The sequence below is a fragment of the Sceloporus undulatus genome, chromosome 5 (assembly GCF_019175285.1).
Source record: "Sceloporus undulatus isolate JIND9_A2432 ecotype Alabama chromosome 5, SceUnd_v1.1, whole genome shotgun sequence".
NCBI lineage: Eukaryota > Metazoa > Chordata > Lepidosauria > Squamata > Phrynosomatidae > Sceloporus > Sceloporus undulatus.
Genome location: NC_056526.1, coordinates 180,939,675 through 180,960,265, shown reverse-complemented (window position 1 = coordinate 180,960,265; position 20,591 = coordinate 180,939,675). Strand labels below are relative to the sequence as shown.

Genomic DNA, 20,591 nt, shown 5'->3' with positions numbered 1-20,591 from the left:
AATATTATTATTATTATTATTATTATTATTATTATTATTATTATTATTATTATTATTATTATTATAAAGTGACGGGACGATTCCATTTCATTGATGGGATATGTGTGACGTGGTCTGATAATCTTTGTGTGATCACACAATAAGGATGGGAGCGATCTGGTTCGCTCCTGTCTTTTTTCATGTGTGATAATCTCCACTATGAGTGAAGAAGTGGTAGAAGGGATATCTATCTCTTTTCTAAAAATAATCCTTATTCAAAATAAAACAATTTCAATAATAAAAACACATACAAACTATATGTACATAAACATACATACATCAACAAAAACATACCTATATCTCATAACACACCTATATCTCATAACCTATTTATATGGAATAAAGAATAGCAATAATTGTAGTATTAACAATATAACAACACTAATAACATCTTAAAGACTGTCTTATGACCATATCTTATGAGCATATATTCACAGTCACCTACAACCTACACTCTTTACCTTCTTTTCCTTTCTACTTTCACATATCCCATCTTCCCATCATACAATTTGTCTCCCCTTCCATTCTTCCCTTCACGAATGGGTAGCTATCTTTTAAAGTGACATATACATTGGAAACAAAAAGTGGATGTTTGTGAGCCAAATGTAATTTTGAATTTACCTGATCAGGGCTCTTTCCCCAAAGTAATCTCCTTTTTGCAATGTTTTAATCAAATGAGGCTGGTTCTGTCCATCCGTGGTCTGGGTAACCTTAACCTAGGAAACAGAGGGCTATAGGTCACTTGTCTAATACAAATATAGTGAAACCTATTTATTTCCTTTGGTCTGTCATCATGCATTATTCATCCTTCTTCAAAGGAGGAACAGAGTAGTGTAAACAAGAGGCAACAAACAATAGATTATTAAAAACCCAGTGGGGTTAAATCAAGGCAAATCAAAACCGTAAAACAAAACAACAAAAATGACACTTAGTTTGCTTTCTGTCTCTTGAAACCAGGCCAGCATTTTAATATGCTGGAAGGGAGCATTTGAATTTGCATGGAAATGTGCAGCCTCAGAGACAGTTAGCGTGATCCATCAAACCATTCCAGGTTGATAGGCCCCGATACTCATTCATTTCAACTGACTAAAATGAATATGCACGAAAAGTGTGTGTGTGTGTGTGTGTGTGTGTGTGTGTGTGTGAATATTCATTCTCTTTGGTGATAAGATCAGGGGTTTTCAATGCAAGAAGCATAATGCCTTCCAAATATCCTTGCTGGTGACGAGCACTTTGCAAAGTGACTTGATGAATAATTACACATGTCATATGGTTTTTACAAGGGCAGGAATGCAAAACAGGCTAAGGCTGCATCCACACCACAGAAATAATCCAGGTTGACACCACTTTTAACTGCCATGGCTTAATACTATGGAATTCAGGGAATTGTAGTTTTTTAAGACATTGAGCTTTCAGAGACCTCTGTTGCCACAATAAACTACAATTTCCAAAATTCCATGGGTGGGAGCAGAATACTGGAAGAGATGAATCCTTGATCTGAACTAGCAGGCAGTTCTTATGTTCTTGGTTATGATAGCTAAATGATACTTTCATGTTCAGTGGTATCATGCCTCAACTATTAGTCAAACAAAACAGGAGGGCTACTGCACTCATGCCCTGCCTCAGAGTTTCTTGGAGTCTACTTCCTGGAGGTGATGAAGGTCTTGATGGATTTTGGTCTCATGAAAAAGAGTTATTCTTCTGACCTAAATGTAATATTAGTCAGACCCATTGAAATGAAGGAGACTTATAGGTAACTATGGGGCTTGACAGACGGGTGGTTCCGTGCCGCCCCTGTTTGCCCTGCATGATTACCAAATGGCACGGAAATGATATGCTGCCAAAAAGAAGCAGCTTAGAGTGGCTTCTTTTCCGTGGTGCCGGAAACGGGAAAGGGTGCCCTTCCTGCCAGTACTATTTGGGCGCTGTGCGATTCTTGCACATCATGGCACCGTCCATGTGGAGGGTGCCAGGCCATGATGGCGGCATCCTTGCGGACTAGGGCTGCTGGGCATCTAAATGCCCAGACTCATCTAGCCCTAGTTCACTGGGAGGATGCCGCAAAATGCCCATCTGTACCAGGCCTTAAATACCATTGACTGCACTGTGTCTCCTCTATGTGTGTATGTGCCTTCAAGTCACCTGCTGAATTAATCAAAAAGTTGAATTTCACAAGGTTTTCTTAGGCAAGAAATCCAGAGGAGGTTTGCCATTGCCTTCATCTGAAATATAGCCTACAGCTCCAAGTATTCTTTGGTGGTCTCCAAACCAAGTACTAACCAGGGTTTACCCTGCTTAATGTCTAAGGTCCAATAGAATCTGATGCCTTGGACTAATGTCTGAGTTAATGCTATGTATTAAATCACTATCTGATTGAAGCATGATTAGGAATTCCCTCTCTCCCCTTTGACAAAATGGCTTTCAAAAGCTGAATTTATTTTCTGGGTGTGTGTGAAAACTCCCAGATTCAGAAGGTAAATTGCTTGAGCAGCACCCAACAGGACTGATTACTGCCAATGCAGATTTTCTTGCCTTCTGTAAGGAGGCTGCAGAAGTGTTTATTTCTGGAGCTTGCCAACTGGTAATACACCATCTGTCTCTATTCCTGCATGATTGCTGATTTGTTTGTTCTCCAGTAGTTAACACATAAATGGTTTTTGATTAAGTCTCTTCACCTTCTGCATTAAAAAGAGGAAGTATTTCTTTCTGGTGTGTTTTTTAAAAATGAGGCTGTTTTTAAGACTGCGGCTAGGATCCAGAGAGCTATTCCAGGTATGCTTAAAGGCATAGGCACAAAGATGAGATTTTGTTTTATTCCCTTTAAACAGTGGACCACAGATGTTGAATGTAGGACTGTATCTCCCTTTATGACCCCAGTAGAGTTCTAAGATTTTCTGAAGAGGCCCTTCTCTCTGTTCCATCACCTTTCCAGGTTCATTTTGTGGGAACAAGGAGAGGGCCTTCTTGGTGGCTGTTCCCAGACTTTAGAGCTCCCTCCCTAAAGAGGCCAAGATGGCCCCATCCTTGCTCTCCTTCCAATGGTGGTCAAAACATTCCTGTGCCACCAGGCTTTCATAAACCTTTAATGTTGTGCATTTTTAATATTTTTAATGTTCAGTACTTTTAACTTCAGAAATTATTGAACTGTTTTTACATCTTATGTTTATGCTTTTATTGATATGTTTGTATTGTTTTAATTTGTATTGTTTTAAATACATAGTTAGGTTCCTTGAGTCCCATTATCGGGAGAAAAGTGGGATAAAAATGAATAAAATAAGTCAGCCCTGTCTATCTGTGGGCTTGCCATCCATGGATTGGCGCATCTGTGGATGGACCTAGCTTACCATGACTGTATATACCATATAGTGATTCCAGGTTCCAATGTAAAACACAGCTTCATGCATATTTCTTTAGCAAACATAGGCATTCCTCTTTCCTAGTTTCTTACCTTCCCTTTGGCTATAACAAAGAATGTGTTTCCTTCTTCTCCTTCACGAATAACATAATCACCTTTGTCATAGTATTCCTATGGGGAAGAAAGATATGCAAGATTATAAAAGAATGTAGCAAGCTATTTCAGTCTTTTCAAGGCCCTCAAGTAAAGCCACCAGCCTTTTATAACACATTGTCAAGCATGTTGGTTTTAAAGCAGACAGTTATTCAAATTCACAACAAACCTGCAGTCCAGAGCTAGATAACAAGGTGATATTATTCAATCTATTTAAATGCAGGTGTATTGAAATATATACCTCCAAGTAGGAATTAATTTTTTCAGTGTTACATAATTGCTACTATGCTTACAGATTTTCTGCATCAGGATCACAAAGTACCTTTGAGCAAGAAGAATAATGCAAATTCTAAAAAACCAGAGCTGAAAGTGATACTGGAAGAAGGGACAGCATGAGCTAAGCATTCCACATTGTTGCCTGCATTTTTACTGTTTCACAGTCCTGTTATTCTATCTGTTGCCCACCACTTGGAGTTGTTTAGAGAAGGTAACTTGTTATTATTGTAATTCCAAACCCCTCAATGTTAAGTAGTTACCACCACAGATGAAAGTTCACAAAGGGATCTTGTAACACCTTTCAGACTAATTGTGCAAAAGAATTTGAAGCATAGGTTTTTGTAGAGTTGAACTACTTCTTCAGATGCATGGCATCTGAAGAAGTAGACCAAGTCTGTGAAAGTTTGTACTAGCGCTTCTTTCTCACAATTAATCTCAAAAATGATTAAAGAAATCCCCTTGCATTCTGATATTCCAGATTAACACAGCTATGTTTCTGAATTCTACCATCACAGGTGAAGGTTTTTTATAAAATAACTCTTGACATTTTTTCCCAAGAGTAACAAAAATACAAATAAATGTGTCCAAATGCTAATTAAGCCTGAAGTGAAGTCGAAGGCTTTCATGGTCGGCATCCATACTTTTTTGTGGATTTTTCAGGCTATGTGGCCATGTTCTAGGAGAGTTTATTCCTGAAGTTTTGCCTGCTTCTGTGGCTGGCATCTTCAGAGAAAGCCTGAAGTGTTCCTATAAGCCAAAATCACTAAAGTGAGACTGCCATAGTTTGGATATATATTGACAACACATGATTCACTAGAAAGGTTATCCCTTTGCAGATTGATGTTTCAGACTAATACAGCTATATTTCTGAACTGTACCTACCCTCACAGAAAATACAGTAATGCTTGGTAAGGTAGAAAGCAATAGGAGAAGAGGAAGACCCCATTCCAAATGGAGAGATTCAATCAAGGAAGGCCCTGGGTCTGCAAGACCTAAGCAGGGCTGTTGATGATAGGGTGACTTGGAAGTCTTTCATTCATAGGATTAACATAAGTCAAAAATGACAATGAAAATTAATCACAACAATAACTAAAATAGAGCCTTAAAGTAGTGATGTCTGGTGGCTTCCATGTCAATGGGGTGATGACTATGCTCCAGGTTTCCGACAGAACTATCCATGAATAGGAGCTACCAGTTCTGGAGAAAGGGTTCAGAACACTGGATCACTCCAATGAAGTTCAGACTCAAAACCTGAAGAAGATTCTGTGCCCCACTGAATGCAGCAGCATGAAACACAACACAAGCCAGCGCTTGAACTATGTAATATTCCTCCTGAAGCCACTTAGTGAGGCCACACCATAAATATCAAAGTAACACTAAAACCTACCATTAACACTGCAAAAGGGGCAAGGTTATCCCCATGAAGCTGCAATGCCTTCATGACTGGGGGGGGGGGGGATTAATTACAAATAACAAAATTGTATCAAGTTATTTCCCTGCTCTAACAATGCCATCATGATGGTGAGGAAGGTTAACAAGACAAGAATAAATGTGAAAGAAGTGCTTTAGTGATAAATTCCAGTGAGGGTGACTATACATTAGAAACTATATTTCCCTGAGATTCCTCTTAATTTTATAGTTTTAAAACAAACAAGATTTGGTGAAGCCAGGTATGTTGCCTATGTTTAACTAAGGCTATCACTTATTATAGAAATCTTGGTAGATGACTCAAATTCATTCAATCAATCAATGAAATCTGCATTTATTTTAATATACAGTATATTGATCTATCAATATATTTTAATAGATATTGATCTATCACAAATAATAGTTTTAAGAGGAGAAAGTACAGAGTTCATGCATGTATCTACATTCCATGTAAAGTTTGATTATATATGTTGTATTATGGACGATAAAACTTATAAATAAAGAAAAAAAAAGAGGTCTGCCATTGCCTTCCCCAGAGTATGGGTCACCTTGTAGGTTTCATGGCTGAGTTGGGAATCAAATTCTGGTCTCCAGAGTTGTAGTCCAACACTTAAAACCACTATGCCATGCTGGTTGAACCATAGCAATCAATGAAGCATGCTTTAGGCCATTTCTGCATGGGCATATTTTCCCATGCAGCATCCTATTAGGACGACGCATGGACCAAACCTTGGTTGTGGTGTGAACAGTCTGGACAATAGCAATATAGCAATAGCAGGTACATTTCTATGCCACTTATCAGTGCACATAATCACTCCCTAAGTGGTTTACAATGTCCAACACTTTCTGCACCAAAACTGCTCTTCAATTAAAAAAAAAACACCTTCCCATACCTCTGACTTTGGAACTTCTAGGAAGATATGGAGCCCTCTGTTTCCATGTTGGGGTGACCATCTGCACAGGATCCTGCTGAGCTACTTGGCACATCCACCACTGTCATCAGTCACTCACTTTGAGGTCAGAACAAGGTGCCCATCCATGTGACTGTCACTGGTTGCTTTATTTTGACATCAGAAGCAAGCGACCCATGACAGTGGCAGTTGTGCTGGGTGGCTCAGCAAGATGTGCAGACAACTGCTCTGGCATGGAAACAGAGGGGCAGGTGCAATGGGGGGGCATGTATGACGCCAGGTTATTTCAGGCTGTGGATAATATGGAAGTAGACAGACCACTGGTCTGACTTAAAAACACAGTGTCCTATGTTTCTGGTGCCCCTAAAAAACTGCATCCCCCAGTCAATTCCTTGGATTAGTGCTTACATGTTCAGACCTGCTTTGCAAAAAAATCAGTGCTACACAGTTTTTTCAGTGAAGAAAATAAATTGTATATTTGCATAATCTGATGATGGGCAGTAGGTCTCTTTAGATTTCCCTGCCAAATGGAAGGTGAGTGTGTTGCAAAGGACTAGGTTGGAAGGAATTCAGGTCACTCATGCAAAGAGAATTTGCATGCTAGCAAATAAAAAAAAAAGGAGAGGAGAAATGAACTGTTACACAAGTACTGGGCACAAATCTCAAACAAAATATTTTTAATCTGGCTCAAATTACATTTCCTTGTGTGATGTTCCCTGGGGTCCAAGCAGCCAAACACAACCCTGTTCTTGGCCCTTAACCCACAGTGGATCCTTGATTCTCCTAGCTTCCTGGGTCTCTGTTCCCTCTCCTTGCTGAGCTGAATGATACCCCCTGAGATCCTCTAGTCATGCTGCCAGTGAATCTAAAATGAATCCCCCTTATCACACATTGGGACTTGCTAAGGATTTATACTTTCCTTCCCTTGCTGACCTAAGCAAGCAACAACCAAGCTAAGGTATGTGTATAGGAGTACAGAGACAGCAGATACTTTTAAAGAAAGTATTTATTCTAACTGCACAATATAGAGCAATGTTATCATCCCTGCCTTGCAGGTACAGCATGCATAGTTGAAAGATTTCATTTCAGGTAAGCCAAAAGATAAAAATAACAAAAGCTTAAATGCTCTAGCTGACACATTTCCTAAGCTACTCACACAGAGATGGGATCTGCAGTCCTTGATGGGTTTTGGATGTGAGGAGTTGGCCCCCATATCCTAGCTCAAACCACATCCCTTAAGCCACAGGCCCAACAGCTGGGCTCCCAAACAAGGCTACATGGGCCACCCAAGGGAAAGACTCTGGCCACATGGTCTCAGAGGCCTTTTAAAAACCTCTGTTGGAAGATTCTTGAAATTTCCTTCTCAACTGATTGGCCACTTGGGCTTTAGGTCAGCTATGATGTAAATCCCATCAGCATGCACCTTCCCCCAGCTTAACCCTTTGTTGTCTGAGAGAAGTCCTCAAAAGACCCATTGGCCCAGTCATTACACCTTGTCGTTGTCAAGTTACTTGGGATCATTCTTATGCAGAAATGCTACTGGTTTATATATTTATTTCCAAGTAAATGTTGTTCAGGACAGATGACATAATAAGCTAAAGGGGTTCCTTTTCCTGATCATTTGTTCTATTGAACCATGAAGTTATATGCTTACATAAGAACAGTATGCATAATAAACCAATATGCCCAGAACGATTCCATTCCAGCCTTCATCTAAAATTATCTGCTTTGTTTATAGTACAGGATACTATTTATACTAAATAAATAGACAAGGGAAAAAGAGAAAGGAGAAGCATCGATTAGCAATAACTTAGTTCTCAAACAATTATACTAATGGAAGATAATTATCATATTTTAAAAGAGACTAAGCAGCATTCAGATAATGCTAACATTTATTGTGAAAGCAATGCATTACTTAAAAAAAACAAACAGTCATGATCACTAATGTATTCATTAGAGGAAAACAGTAGAAGAATGACAGTCTCATTTCTTTTTGTCTTTTTCTTATTATACTATGGCAGGCTTTACAAGTTCCCAGCATTGTCCACTATAGCCTCTTTGTGCCTTTGGGAGATGGTGTTTAGACACTGTAGACATGTAGGAAATTAACACATCAAGCTAGGCAAGCATCTTAAATTTTCAACTGATATGACATTCTTGTACAGCCATGTAATTCCCCTGTATTCCAGGAACACGAAGAAATTTGCCTTAAACTGCAGCCACACAGACAGCATGAGCAATGGCATAGCAGTGCATGCAGTGAGGCAGCTGCCCAAAATTGATGGTGGTAAAGCCAATATCATAAACAAATGGGATTCAAATAGTAAAGTTTAGCAAGGCTTGTGATGTGGTCAAGGTCATCATAAATGCAAATATGGCAACTGAAGCACATACCAGATTGCGCTGTTAAACTGTTCTGCCAAATTTTGCACTTACTTAACATGGAGGTGAATCTATAACACTTTATCTTTGACAAAATGACCCTGGTTAAGTAACACACACCTGGGGCTCTGAGATTAACCAGAACACACTGAAATGTGTAACAAGCATGTTGAAGTGTAACTTTGTTCTATGAGAATGTTCTTTAAAATTTGAAATTCGATGTGAATACATCTTTTTGGCAGTCCAGGTACTTACCACTTCTAAGCAGTCTACAATCTTTGCCAGCTTATCTTCAGGTAAATTCTTCAGCAAAGACACACTTCAAAATAAAGAAAAGCAAATCTGTGCATTTAATTCATCTTGGACACAAAGTTTCAGCTTTCATTGTTAAAATTAGTTGTGTTTTGGGCAGTTATTGTTACTCAGTGTAGTCCTAAAGGATGCTATGCATCTCAAATCTGAAATTATCCTTGACATTGCCTCCATGGTAGCAGGGGGTTCTGGCAGTTGCAGCTCAAAAAACTCTAGTTATCAAAGGGATCTTTTAGTACCTTTGAGACTAACTGTAAGAAAGAAGTTATAGCATGAGCTTTTATAGACTTAAGTCTACTTCCACAGAGGCATGGAATGACCTCTTGGCCATATGGTTATCCACCTACCCTGGCCTTAGGCAATATCTTTCCTCTTGCCTTTGTTCCTCAACAACCATAGTTAAAAGTGAACTTGTCACATCATCACCATGCCCACATGTTTTGCATTTCTATAGCTATCCACACATTCTGATTATAAAGGTCCTTCTTGGTTAACAATTCACTCCATGCATCTTTGGAAGTAGACAAAATCTACAAAACCTTATGCTACAACTTCTTTTATTCACAGAAAAAAATATCCAGGGGTAGCTATGTTGGCTATACAGCAAAGTACAATAATAATTATATTATACAATTATAATCACTGTCTTGTGGATTTTGAATGTTACTGTACTTCTTTTGCACTACTAGTAATAACTTAATTCTCAAACAATTATACTAATTGGATGATAATTATAATATTTTAAAAGAAACTAAGCACTATTCAGAAAAGAACATTTATGAAACAGGCTGAAGTCTACAAATGCTCAACTTCTTTCAGTTTGTCACAAAGGTGCTACAAAATCCTTTTGTATACTGATTTTCCAGACTAACATGGCTATGTCTTTGAATTCTTTTGCACTGTTGGTCTCAAAGATACCACAAGGTCCTTTGCATACTGATATTCCAGATTAACACAGCTTTGTCTCTGAATTCAAACTCTGTAAGCTTTGCTTTCAAGCAACAGTCAAAGTGTTCGTGAAGTAGAAGCAAGAATTCAAAAAGGTACAGAAGACTCAACACTAGGAAAAATAAATTCAGGTGCTTCGCAGTGATGTCTCTTCATATGCATCTTTGTTTTGGCACATCTTCTCTGTGATTTGGGCACCAGTATAGTTCTAACAACTGCACTTAAGTGAACTGTCTCCCAATCCGCATCCTAAAAAAGGGTGGGCAAAGCACAGTCCTCTGTATGCTGTCGGTCTGCAGTTCCAAGTGACGGTAGCAGTACAAGACAAAGGTGTTTGTTTTTTAACTCTCCAAAAATGTTTTCAACTTATACTATTTTCAGTAAAATAAAAATTGTCCATCTGCCCACTGTCTGCCTGTCAATGGAATGGACATTATTACAGGACATTAAAAAGAATTATTACCAGGTGTCCATTCTTCTATTCAAAATATTCATGAGTGGAGGATTCTCCGCTACATACAGTCCTAACATTCAGATTGTGCTGAAACTGATTATATTTTTAAAATGAGGAAGTCAATACAGCATTGCAAATACATTGATAAACATCAATATCCTAACAATTTTGATAAAATACAACTCATCTACAACTGCATATATATGGGATATATATATGGGATTATTTTGGTTTGCTGTAACTTGAATAAGGTATTAAAAAACCGATGTGGGAATCATGTAGTTCAGTGATTAAACTATTATGTGCCACTTGTCTCCACTGGATGTTCAAAAGCCAAGACTGGATATCCGTTTGGACACACAACTATTACTTTAACAATGCACTGTGTTATTACCAGAAGTGATTTTCTTCATCCATTTTGGAGGGTTGGAGGAACAGGTTTAAGGGATTGTGGGATGTACAGAAGGACAGAACTGTCCTTTTGTGAGTTAAGAAGCCCACTTACATCATGTTGGATAGAGACAACTATGCCTATGTCACTTGTATATCCCACTTCTTTTTTTACTAAAAATAAACTCAAGTCAAAGAATGGCCAATGAAGCCAAAGAATGACCAACTTAGACTTGCACATTCATCACCCACAAAACTGGTGACTAATTAGATGGATATCTGCTAGAACAACAGATGGTTTGTATTAAGAACCTAAATAAAAACATTCAGATTTCACTTCCTAGAGAACACAAATTTTGCTTGGCAGCCTGTTCCAATTAAAATCATCTGGATTAAATGTTCACTGATCATCTTGGACCTAAACTAATCATTAGTAAATGCAATTAAGTACTGTCTGGTCATCCTAAGAAATGGCTTAAAGGCAATGCTACATTTACCTTCTGAGGAAGTTTCTGTATTGCTCATGTCTTGCTTGGGCTGTTCTTCTCATTATATTTTGGAAAACCTCTCTGTCTAAGGCCCATGTTTTCACACTGGTGACAGCTTTGGGAAAGAAAGGGAGAAAAACAAAAGGAAGAAAAGGCAGACACTTTATAGCATACAAGATATTGTCTATACACACTTGAAACAAGTCCATCCAGGACAACACATGATACCCCTCATCTACCTGAGAATAAGTTCACTGTTCACACTCATTGTGTGTGAAGTTTTGCATCATCTTTTTATAGCAGGAATTGTCATTGAAATGACCCCTTCCAGTTTCCCACCTTGTTAATGTTGTTACATGGTTTTACATTGCATTGGGTGTGTTTTTTTTAAAAAAAAACAACAACTCATGACTCTTGACAATTTCCATTTGAAGGCAACTTATAAATACTGTAACTAACTAAATAAATGGAATTGCCAACAGCATTTCAGAGAAAAGCTCCAATAATTTTTAAGAGCCTTCAAAGTGAATAGATGAAATAGTGGGAGCAAATTGTTAACTCTGAACACAGCCATCCTCTGCAATTGTTTGTTGTTGTTGTTGTATGCTTTCAAGTTGTTTCTGATTTATAGCATCTTATCTTTTGCTTTTGCCTTCCTCTGGAGCTGAGAGAATGTGACTTGCTGAAGGTCACCCAGTGGGTTTCCATGGCTCAGCAGGGTCAAACCCTGGTCTCCAGAGTCATAGTTCAGCACTCAAACCACTACAGCATGCTGGCTTATTTGTTTACCCATTGACAAATATTATGGAATAATATAGGGAATATTCCTCAAAATAACTATTATGCATCATTAGGCCTAAAGAAAAATTAAGTTGTTACTCCCAAGTAGAGCAGACCTACTTATTAATTAATTAATTAATTAAGACCAATTGAATTAATTAAATACATAAGTCTACTCTACCTGGAATAATTGGATTCAGGATACAGGATTCCTCTACCTGGAATAATTGGATTCAAGACTGCACGAGGCACTGGGACTTGGCAATACTTGGAAAAATTACTTCTTGGACTAAGAAATCACCCAGCAGCATGGCCATTATAGGAACTACAGCCCCCAAAGTAACTTTTCCAAGCTCTAGGACTTGGCACAGGAAGACTTTTGACCTTTGACTTTTGGCCACTCCTCATTCCTTTCCCTTATTAACCTCGCAGCTTTGCTGTGAAGGAGAGAAATGAGATGGCTACTTGGTACATCCTCCTATGCTTTTTAAACAAGAAATGAAATAGAAATAGAATGGATTATATTTCTTTATTATATCTTTTTATATCTTGCCTTTCTCCCAAAATAGGATTCATTATTATTGATCAGAAGACTTCTTTATTACATGTGTTCACCCTTCACCAAACCTCAGGTGACCAAAAATATATCTAAGTATGCTTATATGTCCTGATAAAACTGTTTTAGAGGAGTTTATTAGCAATGTCAAGCAACAGGGAATGACTGGCTTGTGACTGCTGATGAATTATCTATGGAGAATGTCAATTGCCACAGAAATGATGACCCTTGGCATCTGGAATACATCTGCTTTCCCTTGGGGGAAATTGACACATTCCCTTTCTGATGTAAGAGCATGTGGTCATTCTCAGGAGAATTAGATTTCATAAATGAGATATTGAACAGCTGCCATTTTGTATCTCTGTGATCCTCCCCATCATATCTACTGTGACATTACACATAATGTTACCACACTCTCCCTTCTCCACCTCTATCAGTAAAAGTAGAGAGACTAAAACACAGCAATCAGGATACTTCCAGATGAGAATTTTATTGTGAAACCACACTGCCTCACTCACAGTGGATTACAGGAGGGGAAAGTGATGTCATTTTCTATTTGTATCTTTCTATCATTTCTTTCTTCTTATCCTCCCAAAATCAGTCAAGTAGGAAAAGAGACAGAATTACTAAATAGTGCCTTTTTTTTCATTGTTACCACTAGAGGCCAGCCACACAGAAGCCCCCTTTAAAAGATGAGCAGAAGCCTTTGAATTTTCCATGATTTAACAACCTTTGAGATGTGCCTAGGAAACAGCACAATGTTGCTAACAAAAGCTGCAAATTCATATGCACTGGAACCTGTTCTTACATGGCCTGGAGCTCTAACTAGCTGACAAACTGGGAGCATTCGGTGGAAAACAAAAGGAAATGGAAAAGGAAAGGTTTCCTCAGATATACTACTCTGCATGTTACTACTGCCTCTTGTATGAGATTAGCAAAAATTATTCTGGGCTGCATTCCTGAATATATTTTGAATCTGATGGGCATAAATAGCTGTTGGCATTCAAAAATTGGGAGCTGTTGAGACTTCAGAACAGCTGAAAGGAATGGAATCCAACTCACCAAGGAGTCCAGTACCTGGTCTACCAATCAGTTCCTCTACAACAGGGATGTCTAGAAGTTGTTGGACTGTAGCTCCCAGCATTCCTCAGCATTGGCTATGTTTGCTTAGGGTGAAGGAATTGCAGTTGAAAAACATCTGGAAGATCACAGGCTTCCCAACCTTGCTTTATAAAACCTCCAGGGCCTCTGGCTGCCCTTCATTATGAGAAACATATTGCTAAAAATCAGAGTGCTGTGCAACACCTACAGAATTAGTCCCTGTCTGCCAAATCCTTTCTCTGTCTGTCTACCTGTCTACTCTATTGTAGCTTACCTTGTTGTTTTAGCCAGTGGCATCACTGGAAGTGGGGACGAACCGCACCAGTTGACACCTTAAGGAGGGGTGACACCACTGCTCCTCAAATACCCACCTTTTGGCAGAAACAGGCTGTGGCATTCGTCTGTATCTCTTTAAAATGCTTTAAGATATGGTGGGAGTGGGGTGAGGCTCAGTGGGAGGAGAAAGGTATATGTAAATACATTTAGGCTGTGAATATGCTATTGTAATTTGAAGGTGTAATTTTAATTTTGTTAATTGTTTTATGTCATAACTATTCACATTACATTCAGTGGTATATGGGAATTATGATTTACGAGTAACATTAGTGCAAAAAAAAGCATTACTAAGGATTCTGGATGGTGTGAAATGGGAGGATGTCAATGGTGGAGGGGTGACACCACGAGTGACCACACAGGGTGACACACACCAACCCTAGGGACACCACTGGTTCTGTTGCATACTGACTTTGCATCAGCTAGGTATATAATACTTCAAAAATACCCAGAAAAAACTATATAATACTTCACTTTGGCTTGGTACAGATTAGAAGAAAGGGGTGATCAGAGGCCACCCCTTTCTCCTGCAGATTGTTGCCATGGCAACCGCACGGCCACGGCAATGATCCACCCCCAAAGGAGCTCTGAAATGGAGCTCCTTCCCACGATGCCGCCAAGGCGCCATTTGTGCCATGGGGCATCACAGTGACATGTGTTGTGCTCCACGCCATTTGAATGTATCGTACAAGAGATGTCACACATGCCTGCACCATATGGATGGCATTGCAACAAGATGGTGCTGCCCATACGTATTAGGATTCAGGAGCGTGCGGTTGCTGCATGCTCCCAAGCCCTAAAATTGCTGCCGGCACACCACAAAGCACCCGTTTGTACCAGGCCTAAGTTTCTTTCTGAAGGTAGGAATGAATAATTTCAGCAATTTTCTTCCCAAGGAGAGAAAGCCTTTAAAAACCACACAGCTTTCAAATTTGATTCATAATTTGGAACTCATGTGTGTAAAATTTGCGTGTGGTTGTTTTGTGCAGAAAACAGTGTTTTCTGCATAGAAAGCATTATTTCCGTGCAGAAATATTTATTCTCAAGTAGAAAATGCTCTTTATGTGTAAAACAATCACATGCAAATTTTGTGCAGAACAAGTCTCAAACTGCGCAGACTTCAGTCAGTCCAAAATTCTTCTCATCAGGTTTTCTCAACTTGAAAAACATGGTGTTAGACCATTTTCATATATTTTTGCATATTCCTTCCAACTCTTGTGAAAGCTTGACCCATGGACAGGGAGCTCTGTGGCTTCCAAAAATAATCTAACAACTGAGGGGTTTACTTACAGTACTCCCTAAAAGCATACACTACTGCAGTGTTTTTCCCTTCCATCTCAACATCAAAACCTCTGCTGCTGTGAAGAGTGGCCTTAATTATTAATACTGCTCTTAACTATTTCCCTCCTTTTTCAGCATTCGGAAGAATAAGTATTCTCACCTTTCACGGAAGCTGTCCTTGTGCAGTTGTACAAAATAGCCAACTCCCCAAATGCTGTCCATACAGGAATTGATGAGAGGAGTTTGTTCTGCTGATAGACTTCCACCTTACCCTCTGCAGGATTAAAAACATCAAGAAAAATATTTAGTTCTAATACAGAAGAAACACATATAGTTGTTTTTTTGTGAGTTTTTGGGCTATGTGGCCATGTTCTAGAAGATTTTCTTCCTGACATTTCGCCAGACATTTGCCTGGAAAAATTGGGTGTATATATACTGTGTGAGCCTGGGAATGCAGGAGTGATTTGCATGAGAATGCTTTCCAGGCAAAGCATTCTCTGAAGATGCCAGCCACAGATGCTGGAGAAACATCAGGAAGAAAATCTTCTAGAACATGGCCACATAGCCCAAAAAACTCACAAAAAACCATGGATGCCAGCCATGAAAGCCTTTGACTTCACATATATAGATAGGTTTACTTCCTTGTTTTCAGAGAAGCTCTACTTAAGGATCTGTGGGTTACCTTTGGAGTATATATATATATTTATGGTCCTTATCTGCTATTGAAGCACCATGAATTAAGCTTGCTCATTAATCTCAACTTCATTCTCTAAACATCTAGTGAAACAAATGCACTTCACACTGATTTTCAACTATCAATAAAAAACAGAATTTAAACACATCCTTTGATAAAGCATTCATTTCAAAGTCTTGGTAGAATAAAAGGAAGCATCATGTACCACCTGGCTGTTGTTCTGGCTGGTTTCCAGTAGGATCAACATCCCTCATCTTGATGAATTTCACAAGAACCATGCATGTATAGCATACATTCTATCATTTTGCAGATGAAAACCAGAACACATTGACCAAGCACCATCAGAGTGAGGCCAAAATGGAGAAAGTTGCTCATAAGGTAGAGCACAGTACTGGGAGATGCTGCAGCAGTTTGCTTTCAACTGAATCTGCTGAAAAGAGCAAGATGCTGCCTCCTTCTCTCCTCTCCCCATTGTGGAGTTGAATGAACTTAGTTTATGGCAATGGAATTATGCTGAGGTCAAAGGGGGAAAGTAGGAACGAGGGAAGAGAAACTGGGACATTTTACCGGCAGATCATCTGATATTTCATGTTGTATTTAAAAACCAAGTTATTTTGTAAACACCTAATAGTTTATATGACATTCAGTGTGGTGTAGTGGCTCAAGTGTTGGACAAGACCTCTGGGAGACCAGACTTTGGCCTGTTACAGACTGCCAAAATAAAGCTGCTTCGGGTCTCTTTGGAGGTATGCTATTTAAATGATGCATGGGTCCTAAGAGTCTGGAGGTTGCGCCAAAGCCACACTCTTTTCCTAAGCACTGGGGTGCAGCTTTGGTGCAGCTTCCGGATTCTTGTGATGCATGCATCATTTAAATAGCATACCTCCAAAGAGACCCGAAGCAGCTTTATTTTGGCAGTCTGTAACAGGCCTTTGACTCCCTGTCAACTATGGAACCCCATTGGGTAACCTTGGGCAAGTCACACTCTCTCAGCCTCAGACAAAATCAATGGCAACTCCCTTCTGAATAAATCTTGCCAAGGAAACTTCACAATAGGTTTGACTTAAGTGTCAACCAAAGTTAAAAATGCCGTGAAGGCCCACTGCAAGCATATAGCACATTTTTACAGTATTTTTAACTTCTATGTAGACTAGCTCTTGCTGTTCAGAGCAATTTGGGGCAAATTCCAGGCTTGCAAGAACTACTTTGTTTATTACTAAAATCCCAAGAGTCACCAAGCAGTGAGAGGGACAAAAGCTAGATATTGAATTACGGTCTGAGCTGAGCTTTCAAGTACAAGACCTGACCAAAAGACAAAGAAATGAATCCTAGAGCAAATCAAGACTGAATTCTCTCTAGAAGCTATTGTACTTTGGACACAGAATGAGATAACATGACTCATTGCTCAGCAAAGTGGAAGGAAGTAGGAAAAGAAGAAGACTGGATTACAGACAGATGACATTATCAAGGAAGCTATGGACCCAAGTTTGCAAGTTCTTAGCAGGACTGTTAATAACAAGGTCTCTTGGAGGTTTCTCATTCAAGGGATCACCATAAGTCAAAGCTGACTTGGTGTCAATTATCAGCAAACAAGAACTGAAGAGAGTTCACTAAATCTATTTGTGTTTAATCCCCCAGCCCTAGCTTTCTTCATTTGTTGTTGTTGTGTGCCTTTAATATGGCCATTCTAAGGTGAGCCTATAACTGCCATGCTATAATTTAGGATGGGAAAGAGTCTTTCCCCCCTCTTTACTTTCTTCTTCTATTGGTAAACAATTTAAACAAACAAAAACAACCTTTGTCACCCAGAGATCTAACTGGTAATTCCTGATCCACCATCTCTCTACCTCTGGGTGAGAGCAGGGAGTTAAGATCATACACGCTATAGATCAACGCTCTTATATGAGGTTTAAACTCAATTTTCAATATATACAGCATGGTACATTACATGAGGATTCTGCCTGAGGGCAAGTTCTTTTACAAGGTTTTCTAGCCATTGAAAAATGGATTTCATTAGTGTTAACAATACTTTACCCTTTCCTCTATTCTAAATCTTATTTGGCTTCAACTAAATGTGATATTTCATGTGTAAGAAACATCTTAAAATGGCAACTTTTTTTTCATTCTGGGTAATTGCTTCCCCCATTTGAATATTTTTCCTTAGCATGGATATTTCACAGCAAGCCGTCCACAAAATAGCTGTTTAGCTAAACATAACATTATTGTTGTAGCGTTGGATGGGGTCATTGGAAATGGACACGTTTAGGGGAGGAAAGGACACCTTGGCACTTAACGCCAAATTTCCATGAGCCATTTCCTCTCTAGTATTGATTTTGGTTGCTTAATTAGGAGTAACTCAATTCAGTATTGACTTTACTAGAATGATGGCAGTTAAGTGCACTGGGGTCAAATTAAACATAATGGTAGCATTCGTGACTATTGAATCACATGCCTTGCCATTTGTACAGAAAGTGAGTGTGTGTGGACACACAGGCAATGCATACTTGATTTTAACATCCAAAGAGGTGTGAAGCAAGCAGAGCTTAGACATTTGTTTTCTATAAGTAACTCATTCCAGTTATTCATTAGGTGTTTAAAAGCCTACCAGTTCATTATTATGCTGGAATGAGTTCAGAAAAGGGCATCAAACATCCAAAATACACTGCAGAAATAATCCAGTTTGAGACCACTTTAACTGCCCTGGATCAGTGCTAGGGAATAGTGGGATTTGTAGTTTATTGTGGCACCAGAGCTCTCTGACAGAGAAGGCAAGATGTCTCACAAAACTACAGTTCCTAGAATCCCCTATCATTGAGCCAAGGAAGTTAAAGCATTCTCAAACTGGATTATTTCTGCAACGTGTTTTGGACCAAAGATGATAAGAGGTATGGAGAACAAAACATGCAAGGAAAGGTTGAGGGAGCTAAGCATAGTGACATGAAAACTGAAGGGTGGCATGATTCCACTCTATAAATATCGAAAGGGCTGTTACAGAGAGAAGGGGGCAGGTTTGTTCTCTGCTGCCCCAGAGGGTCAAGCCAAGTCTAATGGTTTTAAGTTGGAGGAGGGTATATTTAGATTAAATATTAGGAAGAACTTCTCAATGGTAAGAGCAGTTTGGAAATGAAACTAATTGTCTACGGAATTGTCTGCTGGCACTTTTGCTGGAAGTTTTCAGAAAGATGTTTGAGGAGCATAGTGTCACCCCTCTTAGGGTGTCATCTGGCGTTGTCCGCACTCCCAGCACCCCCCCAGTGATGCCACTGCTGCCTTGGATTGTGGTGGGTCTCTTTCTTTGGAGATTTTTAAACAGAAGTTGTACCTGTATCTCTTTAAAATGCTGAAGAGATGGGGTGAGTGGGGTGAGGGTCAGTGGGAGGAAAGGCCCCAAGTTGTTGTTTTTTAAACTTTCAAATTTCAAGATATAATTTTTAATTTTTTTTAAAAAATAATTTATTTAAAAACATCACATTTTACCAATTTTCACTTTAATCGCAGGTATATGTAAACACATTTATTCTGTGCATATGATATTGTACTTTAAAGATCATTTTAATTTTGCCAGTTATGTCACAACCATTACCATCGATGATATATGAGAATTATTATTTGTGAGTAAATTAGTACAAAAAACATTACTAAGGATTCTGTATGGGTGCAGCATGGGAGGAGGTCAAGGGGGGGGTGACACCATGAGTTACCGCACCAGATAACACCAACCGTAGCGACACCACTGCAAGGCAGCATGTTCCACTGTCAAACAGCTCGTACTGTCAGGAAGTTCTCCCTAATGTTTAGGTGGAATCTCTTTTCCTATAATTTGAATATACTGCTCCTAAGGTTGCTCCAAATTCTGAGACAGAAGTCTGCCAGAAAGTTCATGGGTAAGGCTGCATGACAGAGCTATCAGATGCTGGGACAAACAAAAAGTTGCAGCTGCCTCATATTCTGTGTGTGAGCATACCTGGAAGCAGCATTCAAAGACAGGGAGATAAACTATAATTGCAATAGCTTATCTAATAGTGCCATTGTAGTGGATCAAAGTGGTAAGAAGACACTATATATAGTGTTGTTGTGTGCCTTGGAGTTGTTTCTGACTTATGACAACCCTAAGGAAATCTACCATAGGGTTTTCTTAGCAGGATTTGTTCAGAAGGGGGTTTCCTTTACCCTCCTCTGAGGCTGAGCGAGTGTGACTTGCCCAAGGTCACCTAGTGAGTGTCCATGGCTGAGCAGGGATTTGAACTCTATTCTCCAGCATCCCAGCCCAACACTCAGACAATTAAATCATGCTGGCTCACATACTTATACATACTTATATACACACATATATACACACATATACCTATATTACTGTGACTGTTGCATTACTTTCCATATAGTCATAAATAACAGTATGTGCACCTATAAAACAGAAATGATTTGCCATGATTGCTAAATAGAACAACATGTTTGGGGGCAACATGCAGTTGGTAGGACAGTGGAATGAAGTGGGCAGGGAGGAAGATATGAGGAAAGAGCTGTTGCATCCCTGTTCGTAGACTACAAAGAAGCATCTCTAGCTGGCCGGCTACTTCAGGAAAGAAGGCTCTGGGTGGAATGAATAAGATGGTTAGATCTCAGTACAGCTGATCAAACAGTAACATATGAAAAGTAAGGCTTATCTGTGTCCCATTCCTAGCCTTGGTTAATTAACTGATGAACTTAAAT

The 20,591-nt window shown here is 39.2% G+C and overlaps 1 protein-coding gene across 1 annotated transcript in view; it reads right to left on the bottom strand.

The window, feature by feature from the left end:
- The window catches only part of PRKG2 (protein kinase cGMP-dependent 2), a 65,702-nt gene that overhangs the window by 26,172 nt on the left and 18,939 nt on the right, over positions 1–20,591 (bottom strand). The window contains exons 4-8 of the mRNA XM_042469715.1: positions 15,348–15,461; positions 11,146–11,251; positions 8,800–8,863; positions 3,488–3,565; positions 661–755 (exon numbers count right to left, since the gene is read on the bottom strand). Coding sequence (XP_042325649.1) covers positions 661–755; positions 3,488–3,565; positions 8,800–8,863; positions 11,146–11,251; positions 15,348–15,461 — 457 coding nt within the window. The remainder of the gene's footprint in view (positions 1–660; positions 756–3,487; positions 3,566–8,799; positions 8,864–11,145; positions 11,252–15,347; positions 15,462–20,591) is intronic.